This window comes from Euprymna scolopes, chromosome 14, assembly GCF_053919585.1.
Source record: "Euprymna scolopes isolate OS-2025 chromosome 14, ASM5391958v1, whole genome shotgun sequence".
NCBI classification, from domain to species: Eukaryota; Metazoa; Mollusca; class Cephalopoda; order Sepiida; family Sepiolidae; genus Euprymna; species Euprymna scolopes.
In genome coordinates this window covers 149682443-149705862 of record NC_136495.1, presented here as the reverse complement: position 1 = coordinate 149705862, position 23420 = coordinate 149682443, and the positions used below count along the sequence as shown (strand labels likewise).

Below are 23420 nucleotides of genomic sequence, written 5' to 3'. Positions count from 1 at the left end.
AGATCTACAGCAGATATGATAATGTTTATATCTCATAGGATTAGTGAATCTCTTGACAAAGGCTTCCTTTTTAAGGCAATTTCTCTTGACATATCAAAGGCCTTTGATAAGGTATGGCACAAGGGCCTACTTCACAAGATTTTCAGCTGCGGTATAACTGGAAATGTTTTCTCAATCATTAAATCATTTCTCTCTGATAGGCTCATAAGAGTAGTGGTTGATGGGCAGAAATCAGAGGCCAACAGTATTAATGCTGGAGTCCCTCAGGGGTCCATCCTGGTGCAACTTTCTTCCTGCTCTACATCAATGATCTCCCAAAACACATACTTAAATCATTCGTTGACATCTATGCTGACGACACGACCATCTATGGCAACACATCTAAGGTCGTAAATGACAAAGTTCTCTCTGATTCTCTCTCCTCTGATCCAGAGCGCGTGGTGCAGTGGGGTAAGAGGTGGCTGGTTACTTTTAATGCATCTAAAACCAAGCTCCTATCTTTACATCATCAACGCTCTGATCCCCATCTGACATCGATTGAAATGGATGGCTCTCATGTTTTGATAAGCTTCTGGGCTTGACTTTTACTCCTGACCTGAAATGGAACACGTACATCAAGTCAGTTGCCAAGGTCACTGGAAAAATGGTAGGATCTTTCTACCGCTTGAGAAGATATCTTACTGCTGATGCAATTCTCTATCTATATAAAAGCCAAGTACATCCAAGGATGGAGTACTGCTGCCACATCTGGACAGGAGATGCTAAAAACAGCCTATCCTGTCTTGACAGAGTACAAAATAGGCTTAGTGGGGGATGCCCTTTTCTCTTCCCTGCAACCTCTCTCCCACAGAAGAGACGTTGCTAGCCTGTTTTTTTTTTATCGTTACTTCCATGGAAAGTGCTCGTCTGAGCTCCAATCTCTGGTCCCCCCTCCTCGCCAATATTTTATGATAAACACCCGTCTAGCTAAAACCACTGTCAAAAATTCTCCCCACGCTTTATCTGTGCAAAAACAAAAACATACACTCCATGAACAAAGCTTCTTTCTTAGAAGTGCACGCCTGTGGAACTCTCTTCCGTTTGCCTGTTTCAATAAAAGTGTGTACTATCAATAAAAGTGCGTACTATCAATAAAAGTGTGTACTATCAATAAAAGTGCGTACTATCAATAAAAGTGTGTACTATCAATAAAAGTGTGTACTATCAATAAAAGTGCGTACTATCAATAAAAGTGTGTACTATCAATAAAAGTGCGTACTATCAATAAAAGTGTGTACTATCAATAAAAGTGTGTACTATCAATAAAAGTGTGTACTATCAATAAAAGTGCGTACTATCAATAAAAGTGTGTACTATCAATAAAAGTGTGTACTATCAATAAAAGTGCGTACTATCAATAAAAGTGCGTACTATCAATAAAAGTGTGTACTATCAATAAAAGTGTGTACTATCAATAAAAGTGCGTACTATCAATAAAAGTGCGTACTATCAATAAAAGTGTGTACTATCAATAAAAGTGTGTACTATCAATAAAAGTGCGTACTATCAATAAAAGTGTGTACTATCAATAAAAGTGTGTACTATCAATAAAAGTGCGTACTATCAATAAAAGTGTGTACTATCAATAAAAGTGTGTACTATCAATAAAAGTGCGTACTATCAATAAAAGTGTGTACTATCAATAAAAGTGTGTACTATCAATAAAAGTGCGTACTATCAATAAAAGTGTGTACTATCAATAAAAGTGCGTACTATCAATAAAAGTGCGTACTATCAATAAAAGTGCCTATATGAAAAAAGTCTGGAAACTTATTGAAGGAATTTTGTAGATGAAATACAGTTTGGTTTTTATGCCTGAACAAAGTACCACTATTGCTATATTTCTTCTGAGTCAAATTCAAGAAGATAATAATATGAAGAACCTGCATTTTCCTTTTATGAAATTAAAGAAGCTTTTGACACCGTGTCATCACTCTGGTAGCTTTTGTATAAACTAGAGGTAAATGAGTTATTAGTGAAGGTTGAGCAATGTACAGAAATACTCAGTCGTGTTAGAATTGATAGCACATTTAGTAAGCAATGTAATGTTAAAGTAGGAGTGGATGCTACCAAAATACAGACATAGTATATATATATATATGATGGATGGTGATGGACTCTCCCGTCGCTTTCTAAAACTCATTTATGCTTTTGCCTCTGATGACTTTTTAGTTCAGCAAGGGACTTGCAAACAAGGCCACAAATAGAACATGAATATGAATTTAACGCTGCAGATATTGGCTAGTCGTTTTGCTCTTACTCTGTTTTCCTTCAGTTGCCTTAAGCTTTCAGATTGAAACCTCTGGAGACCTTCAAAACACCTTGATCTCCATCCTTTTCGGTCATTACCCTCATCTTCAAGACTCCTGTATGGTATGTTCACTGCAGACAAGTTACTCTTCAACTTGTCCTTGTACCTAAGCCAAGGACGTCCGACAATTCTTTTACCACCCTCAAATTGACTGTACATCGCAATTTTTGGAATTCTGTCATCGGGCATCCTCAATACATGACCAGCCCACCGCAATTGCGATTGAATAAGGAATGATTCAATTCCAGATATATGTATGTATGTATGTATGTATGTATGTATGTATGCAAGTATTTGAGGGTGGAGAGGGCTCCCATAAGCCATGGTGAAGACAACCTTTCTAGTAGAAGCAAATCTCTGATTTAAAAAACCATAAAGCGGGAGAACAGTACCCGCATTAAGCTGGTCTGCAGTTTAATTTGTTGCTGGCTATCTTGCTCTTGCTTGTTGCTGGATCTCAACATTTTGAACCGAGAGAGAGGCTTAGCTGTCGTACAAAGCTAAGAATCTGTAACATCATCTTTGTGTAGCTACTTCCTCAGGCATTTGTCTATTAAAGTGATCCTGTGGCGATGGAAGTCATTTTTGGGCTCATGGACTTTAAGTGCCTGAGGGGGTGGCACTCGATTGACAAGACGTTGCAATCATCACCATCATGTATGTATGGAAGTTTTTCAAGGTATAAACTATAAGATTAATATTAATTTCAAAACCTGCAATCACTTTATTAGTTTGCTTCTAAGATTTTACTCTAGTTCTAACATTATTATTGGGATCGTCAGTTGTTTAATATGAAAAAATGCTTCAGGATTGTAAAAACAAAACAATATTTTATACCATGGTACTTCAGCATTGCTGATCAAACACCACCTCCTTTAAAAAATATAAACGTTTTGTACATCGGATCCAGTTCTTTGGAATAATCTTTTGCCAACCCATTCATATTACTAAAAAAGTCTTTTCTGCCTGTGTTGTTCGTCTTTGGCCAAAAATAGTTAGTGGTTATTATTAGCAAAGTACACTATCCTTATAGGATTCGGACGAATCCATTATACCACATCCCCCTTTTTTTCTATTCATATTTTTGTGTATTTACATTAATATTTTCTCAATTCATAATTATTTTTTGTTTCGATTTCAAAATATTTAGAGAATTAAATATATATACGATTTATTATTTTAATTGGAATTCATTATTGAGTATTAGTTATTTTAATTCATTTTATTGCGGACTATTATTCTCATCTTTATTAGTTGTTTCACAACGTTTCCGTCAACTATTCCTTTGGTCTTCGTCAGGTGGTAATCTGCCATCCGTAGTTGTTGTCGTCTCGTGAAACAACAACCAATAAAGATGAGAATAAGAGTCTGCAATAAAATAAATTAATATACAATTTGTTTTTTATTTTATTTTTATACTATATGTATATGCATTATTATTATGTGTTAGACTTTTTATACTTTATTGCTTTTCGTTTGTGTCTTACAAGCATGGTCTAAGGAATTTTGTATGGGTTGCCCTGAAGAGATGCTGTAAGCTGATGACTTAGAAGTTGCTTGTGAAACAATGGAGCAATTTTGAAATTACAAGCGTAAAGGGGACACACTAGGTAGACGTCATCAAAGTTGGTTGATCATATCCTGAAAATGATTTAGATAAGCATAAATGAATTATTATTATTTTTTTTTTTTTTTACATGGGGATCACCATTTATCAAGGCCCATAAGCCACTCGGGGATAAGGGTTATTTTGTGTACAATAATCGATGGGATAATATCGTAGTAATAGTTGGTATTGGAGATTTGATAAAGCGTCTTACTTAAGGGGGCGATTAATCAGGAATTTGTTTATGTTGGACTTGAAGACATCCAAGTAGTCAGGTGGGAAACAGGCAAACGCAAGAGAATTCCACAGTTGTGCACTTCTCAGAAAGAAGCTTTGTTCATGGAATCTACGTTTTGATTTAGGCACAGATAAAGAGTGGGGGAAATTACTGACAGTGGTTTTAGCTAGATGGGTGTTTATCATGAAGGATTGGCGAGGGGGGACCAGAGATTGGAGCTCGGACGAGCACTTGCCATGGAAATAACGATAAAACAAAGACAGACTCGCAACGTCTCTTCTGTGGGAGAGAGATTGCAGGGAAGAAAAGAGAGCATCCCCCAGTAAGCCACGGAGTCTATTTTGCACTTTGTCAAGGCAGGATAGGCTGTTTTTTGAAGCTCCAGCCCAGATGTGGCAGCAGTACTCCATCTTTGGACGTACTTGGCTTTTATAGAGATAGAGAATTGCATCAGTAGTGAGATATCTTCTGGGGCGGTAGAAGGATCTTACCATTTTCCCAGCGTCCCGGGCAACAGACTTATATACGTGTTCCATTTCAGATCAGGAGTAAAGGTCAAACCCAGGGGCTTGTCAAAACGTATATATATTGGTATGTAATTGATGAATTAAATATATGTTCAAACTTGGTTTCTGATCTTGTTTTTTTCTTTTCTTTTCCATAGGGCTATAATAATTGGACCAATGGGCTATACGGCTATTCCTGGGATATGATGGTACATCGTTGGAATATCCAGCACATTCAAATCACCTACGTCCAGAAAGACACTGGAGAAACAGGATATCTTGATCCATTGGTAAGAAATCAGAGATAATTTACACCTTCCCACAAGAATAGGTTTGATACAATTGAAGGTGAGAGGAAGAAAAAGTTAAAATGAATAATCCTCCGTCAGCTATAATTATTATTTTTTTTTTAGACATTTACATTTACCCTAAGCCGGTTAAATTAGCTTCCTCTGAATATTAAATTCAAAAGTGATCCTTTTTCTTTTTGGTCTCCCGACAAAAGGAAGGTGGACCTGTAAATTCACCCTTGTCCGTTCGTCTGTCTGCACTTCTCTCAATAACTACACCTTGGAAGTTTTTTTTTAAATTTTGCACAAACATTAAACATGATATGAGTAAAAAAGTAACAGAATTTATTTCCCAGGAAAACTCCATTTGCCTCCCTAGAGGTGCCTTTCGGGTTGAAATGGCTAAAATTGACACTTTTGTGCTTATTAAAAAATAATTGATGCCTTAGATTTTATAAAACTTTCTGAAAAGTTCTAACTAACTGATTTCTATATAATTTTGTTTGTCTATACTTCACGATAACTCTTGGGTGTGCCCCACGGGCTCTTTTAGGGCTAATAAAAACACTCCATTTTTTGGACTATTTTACCATATTTGTCCAAAATTTTCTGTGTATGTCTATTTAGCAGTTTTGCATGGTGCTAAACTCAAATTTAAATATGTTAAGGCTTTGGGGACTTCTGGGGCTAAATGGGGGAGGGGGGGGGGCAAATAATGGGCTTAGTCATTCCTTTTTTTGCATGGTGCAGAACTCAAATTTACAAATGTTAAGACCTAAAACTGCACTGTTTGTTTATTTTCACTAGGATTTGACATCCCCTGGGGACTTCTGGGGCTAAATTTGGGGCAGGGGTGGGAGATCAAATGCTGAACTTATTCATTTTTTTTATGCCTCGTTCACTGCACACTCACGGAGGACCATGTATGCTTCACTTGTTTACTTGGGAGTCACCACTTAGCAAAGCCACTCGAGGATAATGGTTAATGAATGTAAGGTGGTAGTTAAATAATCGTTAATGGTGAAAATTGGGTAAAATTTGATTATTTATGGGGACGGCTCAACAAGAACTTGTTTACATTGGATTTGAAGGCTACTATGTTGTATTCAAGCGGGAAGCAGGCCAGTAGAACAGTGGAATCTGCATTTAGATATAGGCACAAATAAAGAGTGGGGGAAATCATGGTTGTAGCTAGTCGAGTGTTTTTGTGAAAGTTTAGCAAGGAGAGACCATAGATTGGAGTTCAGTCGAGCTCTTACCATGAAAATGACGATTAAGCAGAGAAAGGTTCGCAACGTCTCTTCTGTCGGAAAGAGGTTGCAGGGAAGAGAAAAGGTATATCCACATCGAGGGAAATGCCGATGTTAGGTTTTTGCAATTCTTGCAGAGAGATGTTGACATCCTCCTACATAAAACACCTGATATTTTCAAATGATCACTCATCTGGTACTAACCAGGCTCAACGTTGCTTAACTTTGATGAGAACTGGCATGCCAAAGTGATTATGCTATAATTAAATATGGGTAAAATAACAGATTATGTTTAATGAAACATTTGCAATTCGCCATTTCCAACAGGTGTTGTGTTCTAACATTAAATAACTCACCAAAAGAGTTGATATGCCACATATTAGATTGGCCTTGTGCCATACTAGGTAAACGTTAAATGTTCAGAGTCAATGATCTGTGAATATTGGAAAGTAAAAATCAATGAATTCTTCTCAAATTCTTCTGACTCATTTCCTTGGATCATCTTTGTCAAACATTGCGGTAATATGTAGACACAGCGGCCTAGAAAGAAAATGGCCGCTGAATTCTTAGAATGCAAGTCAACAAGTCTTGTAAATGATATTTATTACAATGATTTCATGCGGACTGAAGAAATAACAATATTCCAACTTTTCATGAAGTTGGTTGACAATTTGGAAATGTTTCAATGAATTGCCAAACATCGGTTAATAGTCAATTCTCGGAGATGTGAAATCTGTAATTGAACTGTTATTCACAGTCAATTGATGGTTGTAGATGAAAATGTTCAAAAGATGGATTTCATCATTCAATACTCAAAATAAATTTCTTTTTAATAAAACAAACTTGCAGGGGTTAGTGGAGACAACCAAAGATTCATATATTCTTTTGATCAATATATTTTTTATTTAAACTTTTAACTGCGCCAATAAAAGTAGGAATTAATACAATTAAAGAATATTTATATTAAATATTCTTATTCTATCAAGATAGGAACGTATAATGTACATGCTTAAAAATTTAATTTCTAATAGTACTAGCCTGGCTGCCCGGCGTTGTGGACGTGTGTGTTGAGCAAAAAAGAAAAAAAAGAAGTTTTTGTAGGCAGGCAGGCTCGAACCTGTGACATGAAGCAGAAAAGAAAGTGGAGATGTGTGTAAGGGTGTTGGTTGAGCAAAAAAAAAAGAAGAAAATTGCGAGTGCAAAAAAAAAAAGTGGTAGTAGGCAGGCAGGCTCGAACCCGTACCGCAAAGGATGAAAAGAAATTAAAAAAAAAATATGTGATGCATTAGCTGTTGGGCCCATCGCCAAACCGGAAATGATGTAGGTTCAAATTAAGGCTAGACAATCGAAAAGAGGCGATGACTTTTGAAAATATTGGCGAAAAAAGCGACCCCTCCTTGTAGAGAAGTGCCCAGTTGAGGGTGAAGTAATTAATGTTTTTAGCCAATTTTTCGATATTTGTTGTTCGAAGGGTTGAGCTTCAAAACGATACTGATCTTGTGAAAATTTGTCGCTTCTGTCGAAAGTTTTGCGAGACATACATACATACATACATACATACATGATGATTGCTGCATCTTTCCAGATGATCGCCATCGCATGGAGTTCTTCCAATCTTGTTGTCCATGCCATCTCAGATGACTCTGCACTCCTGCCGCAGATTTGCACATCTTGAAGCAGATGTGACACACAAATTGAACAATTTCCATCGAGTTTGATGGTTTGATATTTGATGTTCTTATTCCATCAAAATAGGAAAGTATAAAGTACATACTAAAAAAACGTGCACAAGTGATTAATAAATGATGACAAAAAGACTGATTAAAATATACATTTATTAATAGTTTGTCTTAACAAACTATTGAAAAAACATAAAGAAGACATATAACGCCGATTATATATACAATTTATATATTAATGTGATAGCGTGTGTGTTAGTTTCTGTGTCACACTTACATCCGGGTCGTTTAATTGTTATGTACTTCCATTTTTTGTAATAAATAATTTTATCAAGAATTCTTCATAAATTCTGGATTCGGTTTCGATTATGATGGCATTTAAGTCATCTATTGTTTTTATAAATAATTTTACCAAGAATTCCTCATAAGTTTTGGTTTCGGTTCTGATTATAGGTAATGGCACTCCAATAATTTATTTTCATAAGTCTTGGTTTCGGTTTCGATTTTAGCTGATGGCACCTTAGTAATCTATTTTTTTTATGAATAATTTTATTAAAAATTCTTCATAAGTTTTGGTTTTGGTTGCGATTATAGCTGAAGGAACTAAAATTATATATATATATATATATATATATATATATATATATATATATATATATAATTTAAAGAGGATTAGAACAGTAGTCTAAAGAGCAAAGTGTATTTTAATGTGATAGTAAAATAAGATTATCTCCCCCTTTTTTTAAATATTTGCTTAATTTTAAATTAAGCGTTTACAAACATATCCTAACCGATATAAAATTTTACATTGATGTTCTTTTTGAAAATTCAACATTTCATGCGTTTATAAGCTACAATCAATATCCAAATTAATGCTTTGACGATAATTACGGTTTTCAAAAGGCGAAGAATTAAAAGGTAAATAAATAAATAAATAAATAAATAAATAATATATATATAATTCTTAACTTTTATTAAAAATATATTATTATAACTTTATATTTAAACCAAATTCAGATTTATAATTTTATTCTATTTTTATTTTTTATCCTCAACCCATATTAATTTGCTTATCAAGTAAATATTTTCCTTTTTATTTTAATTTTTTCCAGATACATCTGCCTTACTTAAAAATTGCTAGGTTTATTTATGGTGTCTTTTACATATAAAAAAAAACCCACCCAATATTTTTGCTGATGAGGAGACTTTGTTTAAAAAAACTATATGTCAAAATTATTGTCCGTGGCTTAATTTTTATCACAATAAAAACATCGTTTCCGAAACGATCGTACAAATTATTGCCTTTGTTGGTGTTCCTTCTTATGAAACAGATTTTCAATTTTTAATTCTAATTTTAATTTTAAATTGTCAATCACATTACTATATATATATATATATATATATATATATATATATATATATATATATATATATATATATATATATATTCACAAGTTTGGGATTCAGTTTCGATTCAAGCTGATGAACCCAAGTCATATACATTTTGTTTTTTAATCGCAACTTTATAATATATAAAAATCGATAGAACATTTACTCTATAATAATATATACAAAATCTGCAAGAATTAAAATGTCATATTTAAGCATACTTTATGACCAGACTATGTCGGGCGTCTCTACTAGTTTAGATAAATACTTTTGCAGTTAATACATTAATGCTAATACAATTGAATGTACACGTTATTAATCTGAGAAATTGATCGCCGGGTGTCATACTTCCATTATGAAAGTAAGACTAATTTTTAACACGACTTGTATTATACACAAAATTCTGTGTTCACGTAGGACCGTTCAAGTTGGGTATAGAATTTTTTTGAGTTAATCTACTTTCCTGAGCAATGCTGGGACACGGGCCAGCTAGTAGCAGCTATATTTTTTAGAAATTCTATTTTTGTAGAGAAAACGCACGCACACACACAATGAAGTTGTCTTATAATTTTATTGATGTAAATATTTATATTTTCAGGCATTTGTCAGAAGTGAAAGAAGATGGCCGTTGCATGCTGATATGGTAAAGCAGTACGCCACATGCATTGAAGAAAGACTAAACAAATATGGCCTTAAGAATATAGAATTATATTTTGATATTTGGATTTCTATGACAAAACGATTCCAACAACGGTAAGTAAAAAGTTAATTATCATATATATATATATATATATATATATATATGCACATACACACACAGCACACAAACAAAAAAAATCACAAACATAAATGAACATAAACATTTCCTACCCATCCTAAAACTGACCTCGCCAAATGGACCGACCAATGATCTCATGAAATGAACCTTTAGCCAGATCCATTGTAGACATCTAGACTCATTTTCAAGAACACACCAATACAGTACAAATCAATCTATAATGATATACAAAAGAAAATTCTATAAACCTCTCACTAAGAAACAAACTTTTAACTAAAATACGTTTAATTTAAAAATAAAAAATTTAAACTAAAAAAACTTTTAAGTAAAAGAACATCTGAAGAGAGCTAATAAAAGCTTGAAATGCGTTATGAGAATATTTTAAAATATTTTAAAATAATAAGTCTAAAAAATCCCCAAATGTTGACAACTTCATTCTTTTGAATATACATGTTTCTCTCGTTGGTATCACACAACCATTACTTTATATATATATATATATATATATATATATATATATATATATATATATATATATATATATATATATATATATATATATATATATGTGTATATATATATATATATATATATATATATATATATATATTTTATTCAATTTTCATCCCAAACAAGGCACAGTGCCACTTTGAAGCAGGGGGCTACTATCAGGGACTTAATTAGCGGGGTCATTATGAAGGGAGATGAGTAAATAAAATAAAATAAAATAAAATGAAATGAAATGACAGCTCAAGCAAAAGTTACGTTTAAACCAGGACCAAACTCAAAGAAAACCAACCTGCCTCCTCCCTTGAGGCTTGCCTTTACTAATATCCGCGGGCTTAGAACTAACTTAGATGATGTTGAGTCATTTCTCCTTGTAAACACCCTGGATATCTTAGCATTAAGTGAAACTAACCTTCACTCCTCCATTCCCTCTAACCACTTTAACATGCCTGGTTATCTCCCAGTCTACCGTAAGGACTCGGACAGACATATGCATGGACTTGGAGTCTATATTCGTAACACCCTCCCCCTGACTAGAGAAATAAAACTAGAATCAGAGGACCAGGCCTTGATGTGCTTCAGTATATATATATATATATATATATATATATATATATATATATATTGGACAGGGTACAAAAAAAAAAAGGTCTCCGATCTAATAGATTCCACACTATCGCCCAAGCTCGAACCCCTGTCTCATCGTCACAATGTTGCATTCCTGTGCTTGCTTTACAAGTACTTTAATGAAATATGCTCCAACGAACTTGAATATAAATACCCCTGATTAACTTGATCAGCAACCAAATCCTATGTCTTTACTGTAAAAGTTTCCTGATACCAGTTTCTTCCCTTCAACTGCTAGACTTTGGAACTCCCACCTCTTGTTTTTCTGACTGTACTCTCATGTTGAAATTTAAATGTAATGTGAACAAACACCTCGCTGCTCAACTCCCTACTTCGAGTGCTGCTGGTCCCTAATTCACAGTAGTCCCTTATGACTCAGTGGCAGTGGTGTCTTATTTAGGATGAATACAGGTAAAAAAAAAAAAACATATTTCGATTTTAAAGATCAGATATTTGTAGAGATGAATTTTTATTTTGAGCCGGGAAAGAAATGATTTTGCCTGCAGACGTAACTGAAAACAAGTCATGTGACTATTTTTGTCATTTTATCAATTTGTTGTTTTAAACCTCATTTTGTTTGACATCATTTTTAGATATGGATTTATGGACATGACTTTTTTTACTTGATTTTTCACTATCTTTTTTTTTCCATATTACATCAGGGTAACAACGTTTCAGAAATCAAGAGGTCTCTTCCTGGGGCTAACAATTGATCTCTGTATGAGATATATAGATATCCGAGCGTTTAACTAAAGTTTTGCTTAATCTTTCAAACTTTAAAAGCCAAGTACATCCAAGGATGGAATACTGCTGCCATATCTGGGCAGGAGCTGCTAAAAACAGCCTATCCTGCCTTGACAGAGTACAAAATAGACTTCGTGGCTTAGTGGGGGATGCCCTTTTCTCTTCCCTGCAGCCTCTCTCCCACAGAAAAGACATTGCAAGCCTATCTTTGTTTTATCGTTACTTCCATGGCAGGTGCTCGTCTGAACTCCAATCTCTGGGCCCCCTTCGCCAATCTTTTACGAAAAACACCCGTCGAGCTGAATCTACTATCAAAAACTTTCCCCACTCTTTATCTATACCTAAATCAAAACGTAGATTCCATGAACAAAGCTTCTTTCTTAGAAGTGCACGCCTGTGGAACTCTATTCCATCTGCATGCTTCCCTCCTGACTACAACCTGAATGTCTTCAAGTCCAATGTAAACAAATTCCTGATAAACCGCCCCCTCAAGTAGACACTTTATTAAATCTCCACACTAACGTACTGTACTTACAATAACCCTTATCCCTGAGTGGCTTCCGGGCCTTGATAAGTGGTGACCACCTTGTAAAAAAGAAAAGGAAAAAAAAGAAAAAAGAGCATTAATTTTCCTCTTCCCAACCGAACAGTTATCTATGTTATAGTATATATGTATATATATCTTTTGGTCTCTTGGTTTTACCGGATTCCAGAACAAGAATTCATCTAGTCTGGTGGAGTGTTCAGCTAAATGCTGTTACTTGAGTTAATAGGAGAAGGTGCACTATTTTTCATATGAGTCAGTCTATAGTGTCATTTGTGTTTAAAATCTGATGCTATTTTGAATATTTGGCCAGGGTTTACTCGTAAGATGAAGTATTCTCGTCTCAGATTGTCTTGATAAAGAGAGGTTGAAAAAACTTTAGGATGGTAGGTAATTCATGCTCTCATAATCTACTTATACTCCTATATTTTTTTATTTTGTGTATTGATATTCATATTAAAAACCCTTTTTCCTATTTATTTAAAACTAGCCTGGGTGCCCGGTGTTGCCCAGGTGTTTAGAGATGTGTGTTGAGCAAAAAAAAAAAAAAAATGGTAGTAGGCAGCACGCAGGCTCGAACCTGTACTGTGAAGGAGGAAAAGGACATAAAAAAAAACCGTGAGTCTTTGCTGTTGCATCCATCACAAAACCGAAAGTGCCAAAGGTTTAAATTAAGGCTAGCCAATCGAAAAGAGAGGTTGACTTCCGAAAATATTGGGGAAAAAAGCGACCCCTCCTTGTAGAAAAGTGCCCAGTTGAAGGTGAAGGAATTAATGTTTTGGGCCAATTTTTCGATATTTGTCGTCCGAAGGGTCGACCTTTAAAATGATAGCGATCTCTTGAAAATCTGTCGCCACTGTCGAAAGTTTTAGATAGACATAAATACATACATTTTAACAGACAAGTGAGATTTATATTATAGAAGAAAATTCAACTTTTTTATATATGGGTCGTGGAATTGCATTCATCTTCAAAAGATCTAGCTAATTTGCATATTCTTTTAAACATTCATTTTAATTAATTCCCTATTAGATTTTTCGATATTCTCATAAGATAATCATCTTTAGTTAACTATTACATGTAATTATATTCATGCAGATATTCTACATGATTTATACTTGTGTAATATTTGCGTAAAAAAAACGTTATAGCAAACATAAACCTCTTTCTATATATATTTATGTATTTGTATATATATTTGTTTTAAAAACTTTGCCTACCAAACTCTTCTGTCAGGTTTTGTCTGTAGATATGAAACTTAATATATAGGACATTCGAAACCATGCGAAACTTTATATTTGGGTTTTAGCCAGGGAAAATCGATGCAAAAGTGTGAAATTAAAAAAATGAAATTTGCCAGGTGAAGGTGGAACGACGGCATTACGAATATGCATACGTAACGTAATAGTTATTGGTTGATGTTTTAATTTTAAGCCTTGCAGCAAACATGTTTTCATAACAGGCATTAACGTCCAAGGAAAAAGCAAATCGGAAGCTAAATGTTTTAGTTTCGATTCTCGATGGTGGCGCACAAGTCATTATTTTTTTAACTTTTTAAATCATTACTATATATTGGGTCCAACATAATATAATAATAAATACGAAATCTGCATTAATCAAAATATCATATTTAAATGTATTTTACGAACGGGCAATGCCGGGTGGCCTGCTAGTATATCTATAAAAGTGAGAATGTGCATGTGTGTGTGTGGATATTTCTCAACCTATATATTCAGCTAATACAGATTTGAAATTTAGTATATAGGGTATTCAGACATATGGAAAAATTTTTAATCGGGTTTCATCCAGAAAAAAAGGTCACATGATCAAATGTAAAATAATATTGAAAAAAAAAAAACGTTAGTATGGTTTTGGGTGATAAATTTATCTCTTTTTAGCAATGACTTCATATTGTCTCGTCTAGATTTTCTTTCAAGTCGTTGGACTATATGTAAAAAACATATTCCTTTCTTGTTCATAGGATTTTCGATCCAAAGACAGATATCCTACATGCTGAATGGAGTCCTTTCCAGAAAACGAAATGGATTCTTCCTTTGCAGGCACAACTTTCAGACTGGAGGAGGAAGATGGATAGAATCACAAAAGCAATCCAAAAAAGAAATCCTGAAAGAGAAGTAACATTCATTTTGGATTTTCCAGGTAAATAATAAAAAGGAACTCATTAAATAGGAAGAGTTACAGATATTTTATCTTAATTTTTATTTACATTTTTTGCTTAAAAATGCTTTTTAATGGATGGGGGGGGGGTATGGCATATTATAAACTAGAGATCAGACAACTTCAAGTTATGTTAGTCTTGTTTCCATTTTATTTGAATATTTCTCTCTTTTGATTGGTCAATGAAGATTGCTTTCTTCGTTTGATTGGTCAATGAATATTTCTCTCTTTTGATTGGCCAATGAATATTTTTCTCTTTTGATTGAACAATGAAGATTTCTTTCTCCTTTTGATTGGTCGATATTCAGTTATGATATAGATTATATTTTAAAATGATTCTGCTTTCAAAATTTCAGGTTATCATTTGGAGAATTTTATAACTGATGACTTGGTGCACAGTCACTTGACTGTATTGCGAGGTTCAGTGATTGTGGAAATTGTCAACCAGATGAAGAACTACACACTGAAAAAAGGCGACAAAATGAAGGTAGTTTTTTTTATCTTTTTAATATCATCATCATTATCACCATCAGTAGCAGCAACAACAGTATTAGCATCATCATCATAATCATTTAAAAATACATGAAAAATTGTTCAAGGTGCCATTTAATTATTATTATTGCTACAGATTATTTAGTCATCATCATCATCGTCATGGACGGCTTTAAGAAATTAACTTCCAAAGTAGGTTATCTCTGGCTAGATCTTTTTTTATCCCTCTTTCCCCCAAGTCTGTTTTTATCACTGTGAACTGAACTTTCTACCTTAACTGTTCCTATTTACTTTAGCTAAGCTCAAGTTCGGTTTTTAATGTGGAAAAATCCAGTACTCCAAAAAGGGGCCCTCGAGATTTGAACAAAAATATTTTGCCTAAGTCTGGAAGGATTTCTCTTTCAACGACTGAGGACAAAAATGATGATGTGTAGTATCAGAAGAGATATTACACTTAGCTCTTAGCCAAAAGACCAAGGAGCTGTTATCTCAACTGTTCTACACCTAATAACCCCAAAACTCTCATCCATTCTTTCAATGAGGCCATACCATCAAAGTCTCCTGTTCTGCACACATCTCCCTATACTATCCTGATTTAATCCCCCTCTGAGGTCATCAGAACTAAGCCTATTTTTAACACTCATTGTACACATCTATTGTATAATTCTCATATCATTTCTCTTCATGCAACACATGCCCTCAACCCTCACTGGCCAGGTTCAATTTCTGTACATCATCATACTTTGTACGCATGCCTGATAGACTTCTTCCTTGGTCGACTTCGTTTTAAAATCAAGGTTAGAATGATTGCCTAACATGAAAACTTACTGACATAATTAGGAAGGTTTGACTGTTACTGTGCCTATTGTGGGTTCACAAAATGTTCAATGACCTGAAGATTAAGTTAACCTTGAACCCCAACTTTATGTGTAGAAGATGCATAAGACAACCGCATCCTATTGATGATCGCCCCCACAAAGAGATGGCACTAGATGACAATACCCTCGACTCTTTCTGCTATCTAGATGGGGGGGTCTCCAAAGTTTTCAAACGGAGGTGTGTGTGTGCATATTGCTGACTTTTTAGAGACATGCGGGCCAAAACAAAAATAAAAAAAAATGACTTGGATGTGTTTTATACTGTTTTGCAGATTAGCTTTGCTTTTTAGTGAAACTGGTTCCCCCAAACCTCATTTTTTAAAATTATTTTCTGAACAAAAAGAAAACTCACCACACTATTTTCATAAAAAATTTTTCCTTAATATTTTTATGCTTTCCATAAGAGCCACATGGGCCAGAATAAAGACTTTGGCAGGCCGGATCTGGCCCACGGGTTATAGTTTGGAAACCCCTGATCTAGATGATGTGCAGAGTGCAGGTAGTGAATATGTACTCAGTACGGCCACAAGAGTGACGGCAGCTTGGATGAAATTTGATGATTTATTGCCTCTAGTAATGTCATGTGATCTCCCTTTCCACAGGACGGTCCTGGATATGACCTAAAACTATATCCGATGGTGAGGCCCCCACCTTGCGGGCGTTGGGGAATGTGGAGTCACCCTTTAATTGCCATTGCTCCGAGGTCCACTCTGACCCGGAGTGGTAGTACCTGTTAGCGTCACAACTATGGGTTAAATATAATCTGACCTAAAAAAAAATATATACTCCATTAAAAATCGTTCCTCAAAATAACTAGATTCGGCATTAAATAACTTGAAAAAGGTTGATATGCCGTAAAACAAAAACAACCAACCCTCTCCACAGGGGATAAGTTGTATAGTAATTGTATCAGGAACTTCATGATATATGACAATGAATACTGGACTCTCGTCCAGTTATTTTGCTCAGCTGCAATGCAATGACAGATCCATGATCAGATGGATCTGCAATGTGAAATCTGATCAAAGCAACACATCAGATTTGCTGAAAGCACTACACTTGAACCGACATAGAAGTCATCCTAAGGACGAATCGGTTACTTTGGCATGGCCACATGAAATGTTCATCCTACTGGATAAACCATTGTAGAAGCATGAATTCTTGAATAGCTGGAAGGTTAGCCGGCCAGGGAAAACTTGCAAGAAAATGATTAGACAAGACCGTACAGTGGAATTTTGAGACGATCTGCTAAATCATGAGAAAGAGAGAGTCAGATTGCAAAATATTAAAAAAAAAAAAACGTTTGACCACTAGATAAGAAAAAGTAACGTTAAATGAATAGAAGAAGAAATAATGTTCAGCCTGTGTTTTTTTTTTGTGTTAACAATAAATATTTTCTTCATAATATCCTGTAATTCGTCATTGTTGAATAAACATTCATTTCTATGTGATACTTTGTTTCATGTCAAAGAACTTTTCATTCGATTGTTGCTGTCCTTTATATATTCATAGGACACCTTCTTCTTATCTGGATCTTGCTAAAAGAAAGAAGACTTTAGCTTGCTGATCATTCCTAGTGAAATCAATAACAACTTATGAGTGGCATCCAGTACACAACAAAATATTGGTTGGAAATTCATCAACTTGTAGAACAGTCTAAACGCCATTTTTTTTTTTCCTTTAGACTAGGATCAAAACGTAGTATCTGAAATAATTGCATATAAACGTATTTATTTATTTACAATAAAATTTTTTTAAACAATTTTGGTAATTTTAAGTGGGACACCCTCTGGAGTAAATGTGGTATTATGGTGATTGATAATTCTAGTTAGGAGTAGAATAGACATTTTCTAATAATAGTGACAAAAGATAACCAATGGCATCCATTTTCCTACTTGTTTGAATTGTCTTGTGACTAATTTGTTCAAATGTTAAAATGTGAATTTTTTTTAATATTTTGTTCAAATTAATAATTCAAAGTGTAGTATCTGTGTTGTCCTCGGTCAGTTAAGGAGAACCCCTTCTAGACTGAGGCAATTTTAACATTTATCAGAATCCAGTTTGCCATATTTTGAGGAGCTGGATTTTCCTCACATTAAAAATCGATCCTGTGTTTAACTCTGCCCTCATGGAGAAGCAAGTAAAGAAGGATTGGCTGCCACTTGGAGAACCCGCCAACAACGATGTCTGCCAGAGATGGTTGGAAGGAATGAGTCAGCAGAATGCAAGAAAAACCTTTGACCTGATTGATTGACTGATTGATATATTTATCCACTCTTTTTGAGTCATAACTTCCGGTAGAAGTCAATTCGAATGACAGCATTATTAACATATTTCACTGTTTTTATTTTGTAGGTTCCTTCCGGAGAGTTCCATATAGTTTACACAGTGTCAGATGTACCCGCAGGTTACATGTATACATATGTGAACCAAACAGAATGGAACATGAATACAGCAACTTGCATACGACCTCGCTGGTACGAGAGACCATTTTCAATCATGCCAAGTAAGTACCAACTGACATCTATCATTTGCAAAAGTAACGATTGTTACACTTGTGTGGATATTGCATAGTCAAAAAATAAAAAGGATATAAATATTTTTCAAACACAAAACATATCATACATCATAGAATGCGAGGAGCATTCAATAAGTAATGCCCCTTACCCATTTACCATTGTCTGATCTAGATAAAATTTTGTATGTGCAATGATTTATATCTCTATGGTTTATGTGGCAGCTTCCAGCTCTAAACTAATTGTGTTTTTAGATTCATAGTTGCTTGAACTCAGTCAAGGAGGATTTCTTATTTAGACCAATGGTGGCCAACAACACCTATTTTCTCCATGCCTTTGAAGACATTCTGAGACAGGAGGATGCTTCATGGGTAGTGGTCGGTTTTCAGGTGATTAGCTGTGGGCGATTGAAGAGAAGAGTCATTCTGTTTTGTTTTTTTTACAAAGAAGTCACCACTTATCCACTTATCAAGGGTCGGAGGCCACTCGAGGATAAGGGTTAATGAGTGTACAGTAGTCAATGGGACCATGTCATAATAATCGTTAGTTGTGGAAATTTGGTAAATTGGATTAATTAAGAGGATGGCTCATCAAAAACTTGTTTACATTGGACTTGAAGACGATCATATTGTAATCAGTTGAAAAGGAGAAAAACGGAACAGAGTTCCACAGGCGTGCAGTTCTAAGAAATATGGAGCCTGTTGAGTGTTGTGCAGTGATCTGGTTTTCGTATTTGAAAGACACACACTGCAGGAGATTTTTAATGAAATATAAGAAACGTGTCGTAATAATGACTCATCATATGATCCTGTAGAACGTTGCCATCGTGAATGTAAACATGGACAGAAATCTGTGGAAACTTCTCCCAAACCTAGTCACTCATTTCTGCCCTTGATGACGCATCTGGTCCTGGATATGACCTAAAACTATATCCAGTGGTGAGGCCCCAGTTTGCGGGCTTTGGGGAGTGTGGAGCCACCCTTTAATCGCCATTGATCCCAGGTCCACTCTGACCCGGAGTGGTAGTACCTGTTAGGGTCCCAACTATGGATTAAATAGAAACCGATTTGAAAACAAAAAATATATTCTATTAAAAAATTTTTCTTCCAAATCTTTGGATTCGGCATTAAATAACCTGAAAACGGTTGATATGCCGTAAAATAAAAAACAACAAACGATGACGCATCTGTTGGTCAAGTTGAGACTGCCATTTTGGAAGATCAATCAGAGACTATTTATCAAATAGTCCGAGAAGTCAAGATTAGTACAAGGTCTGTGGAAACTATTATTCATGACCATTTGTCTACATATAAGGTGTCTGCCAAATGGATTCCCAATTTCCAGAAGCAAGAATGTGTTGAGTGCTTGAGGATGAATTTGGAGACATGTCAAGAAGATTTTGAAAAGACTGATTACACAGAATGAAACCCGGGTTGATCACTATGATCTAGAGACCAAAGCCCAGTCAATGAAATGGAAGCACTTAAGCTCACCACCTCCAAAGAAGGCAAGGGTGTAGCTCTCTATTGACAAGGTCATGCTCCTCGTCTTCTGGGACCAGAATGGAGTAGTGATGACTGATTTTCTGGCAAATGATATCACAATTACAAATTGCTTTACTTTTGATGAAATTAAAAGAAGTTATGAAAATCAAGAGGTGGGTCAAAGGAATCTTTCTTCTGCGAGACAACGGACGCTTTAGTCCACAATGTGCATGTTGCTAGATCAGAAGCATGTGCATATGGCTATGAAATCCTTTCCAGTCTCCCTACTCTCCTTACCTTGTACCCTCTGACTTTCACCTCTTCCAAGCAATGAAGTTGTTTTTGAAAAGAAAGCTCTTCCCAGATGATGCGACCCTGATTTCCGAAGTCACTTCATGGTTGGAGGAATAACTTAAAAACGGTATCTAGAGCTTCATTAAACGGTGGGAGAAATGCGTAACTCTGGTTGGTTCTATGCCAAGTTTTGTTCCTCCTTTGCTATGAGAAATAGATCAGGGGCATTACATATTGAACGTCCCTCATACCTTGTGATATAGTGTAGTGTTCGCATGCAAATCTGGCTAACCACTGTTTCAAATAGCAGTTAAATGGACATTGGACTGGTAGTAACAATAGCTTGTGAGCCGCTCTCTCAACAAGGAAATGATAATTGAAAAGTTACAGAAATGCATTGTACAACCAAAAAACCCGTCTAGAGTTAATTGGATTGTTGAATTCAATAAAATCATAGTATAAATATTTTATGCTGTGGTCCAACCAATCCAAAGAAAAAAACATGATAGCCACCTAGATGCGCTCAACATTAAAGATCTATATATCGACAGGTATGAACATTACAGTTTATATATTAACTAGCATTTCAGCCCGGCGTTGCCCGGGTGTTTGGAGGTGTATGTTGAGCAAAAAAAAAAGCGGACAATGTTTTAAAATTTGACCCTTATTCTGACCGCTTAACATTTATTGTTTTGGGCTCTAATCTAGTTATTAAGTTAGATCCGTGTCCAAGGAACCTATATCTAAAATTTCAAGTGTTTAGACCCAAAATTGGCGGAGGAGGTTGCTTAAAGGTAAAAGCGTTGAACTTTGACCCCTTAACAAACAAATTTCTGACCGAAAATGGATTACAAATATTTTTCCAAATCTCAGTACCCAGTATATCAAATTTCGAGTCTGTAGACTGAAAATTGACAATTGTGAAGGAAAATGTACACAGGCTCACACACACAGACAGACACGTTCACTTTTATATATATATAGATGTGTATAACTACTACTGTGTATTAATATTCATAACCACTACAATCTATTAATTAATTAACTAATATAAAATTTATATTAACATACATGGCTACTACAATCTTTATACTAACACTCATTAATACAATATATTATAATAATATTATATGCATAACCACAACTATAAGAGATTTATATGCATAATCATTACAATCTAATTAATATGTATAACCACTGTACTTTATCTATTAACATTCATAACTATTACCATCTATATATTAACAATCATAAATACTAGTCTATATCTTAACATGTATAACCGTTACAATCTCTATATTAACAAGCATTACTACAATATATATATATATATATATATATATATATATATATATATATATATATATATATATATATATATATGCACGTTTCATTAAATAGCACAGATAACTCTTGCTTGTTTTTCTTGTAATCCTCCTTTTCTCTTTGTCGGACCATTTTCTAAACGTTTTTTCCGAGTGAAAAAAGAAATTTCCCATAATCGCGAACGTTTTCGACCGCCATTGGTCATCCTCAGGCGAGTAGTAAAAAATAAAAAATTAAATTGAAAAACGAAAGTAGCAAGATGAAATGAAAAGACGATTAAAAGATGATTAAAAGACGATTAAAATCGCTTAAAATCATTAAAATACTCAAAAGCACTTGAGCGTGCCCTCCGTTTCGTTTTGAGTCTGGTTAATCGTTGGTTTTTTAATGTGAATTAACAATACCTCAAAGATCGGGAGGCGCACCTCGCAATATGAGACAGTTAAAATGGCCGTGTTATTTATTAATATGTCTCTAAATTCATTTTTAGTGGTGTGGTGTGCTATGAGGTGCTGATAGATTGAGCTATTCGGGGAAGACAGGTGATATATATATATATTACAACAATACTACAATCTATATATTAGCATGAATAACCATGACACTATATATATTGTAACATCCATGCACACTACAATATATATAAATATATATCAACATGCATAAGCACTAAATATATTAAAACAAATAACTACATCACTGTATATCTAGTAAAAGTATATATATATATATATGTATATATATATATATATGTATATATATATATATATATATATATATATATATAAAAGTGAACGAGTCTGTGTGTGTGTGTGTCTGTGTACATTTTCCTTTGCAATAACTCTGTTAATTTTCAGTCTACAGACTCGAAATTTGATATACAGGGTACTGAGATTTGGAAAAATCTATGTGATCGGTTTTGTGCCAGAAATTTGGCAGTTAAGGAGTCAAAGTTCAACGATTTGACCTTTGAGAACTCTACCAAACTCCTCCGACAATTTTCGGTATAAACAATTGAAATTTTAGAAATAGGTTCCTTGGACATGGATCTAACTTAATAACTTAATTTGAGCCCAAAACAATAAATGTTAAGGAGTCATAATAGGGGTCAAAATTTAAAAAAATTGACCTTTTTTTTTGCTCAACATACATCTCCAAACACCCGGGCAACGCCTGGCACCCATGCTAATATATATATATGTATGTAAAATTGTACATACTTACACATAAGAATCACACGTTGTATGCAGTCTACGTCATAGGGAACATAAAACAAGTAATAACTCGACTCAATTTTATTTAACAATTAATGACGTTTATTCCGGGTACTTTCCTGAATAAAACGTGATTCTGACCGTGCTTGTCTTATCTGACGTCTCTGTCCTCTTGAATATCATCCTAACGTAATCTTACATAGAATTAGTTAAAATATTTCAAATGTATTCTTTGTCTTACACAGAATAATAAAAATCTTTTGATCTGAAACTCAAACATTTCATGAATTTTTAAATTCATTGAATGACTAACATTTGATTCATTTGCTATATCTCTATCTATCGAGCAATTCTTATTTAGGTGGGATAATACTTATAGAATATTACTGCCAGTAACATCTTGTAAATCTTATAATCACAGGTTTCCATACCAGCTGATTGTTGGATAATTTTATTCAGAAGTATATATATATATATATATATATATATATATATATATATATATATATATATATATATATATATATATC

The 23420-nt window shown here is 34.4% G+C and overlaps 1 protein-coding gene across 1 annotated transcript in view; it reads left to right on the top strand.

Moving 5' to 3' along the window:
* Positions 1-23420, top strand: part of LOC145293285 (vitamin K-dependent gamma-carboxylase-like) — a 100025-nt gene that overhangs the window by 70803 nt on the left and 5802 nt on the right. The window contains exons 10-14 of the mRNA XM_080139888.1: positions 4859-4990; positions 9907-10061; positions 14490-14668; positions 15043-15173; positions 18412-18562. Of these exons, the coding sequence (XP_079996014.1) occupies positions 4859-4990; positions 9907-10061; positions 14490-14668; positions 15043-15173; positions 18412-18562 (748 nt within the window). The remainder of the gene's footprint in view (positions 1-4858; positions 4991-9906; positions 10062-14489; positions 14669-15042; positions 15174-18411; positions 18563-23420) is intronic.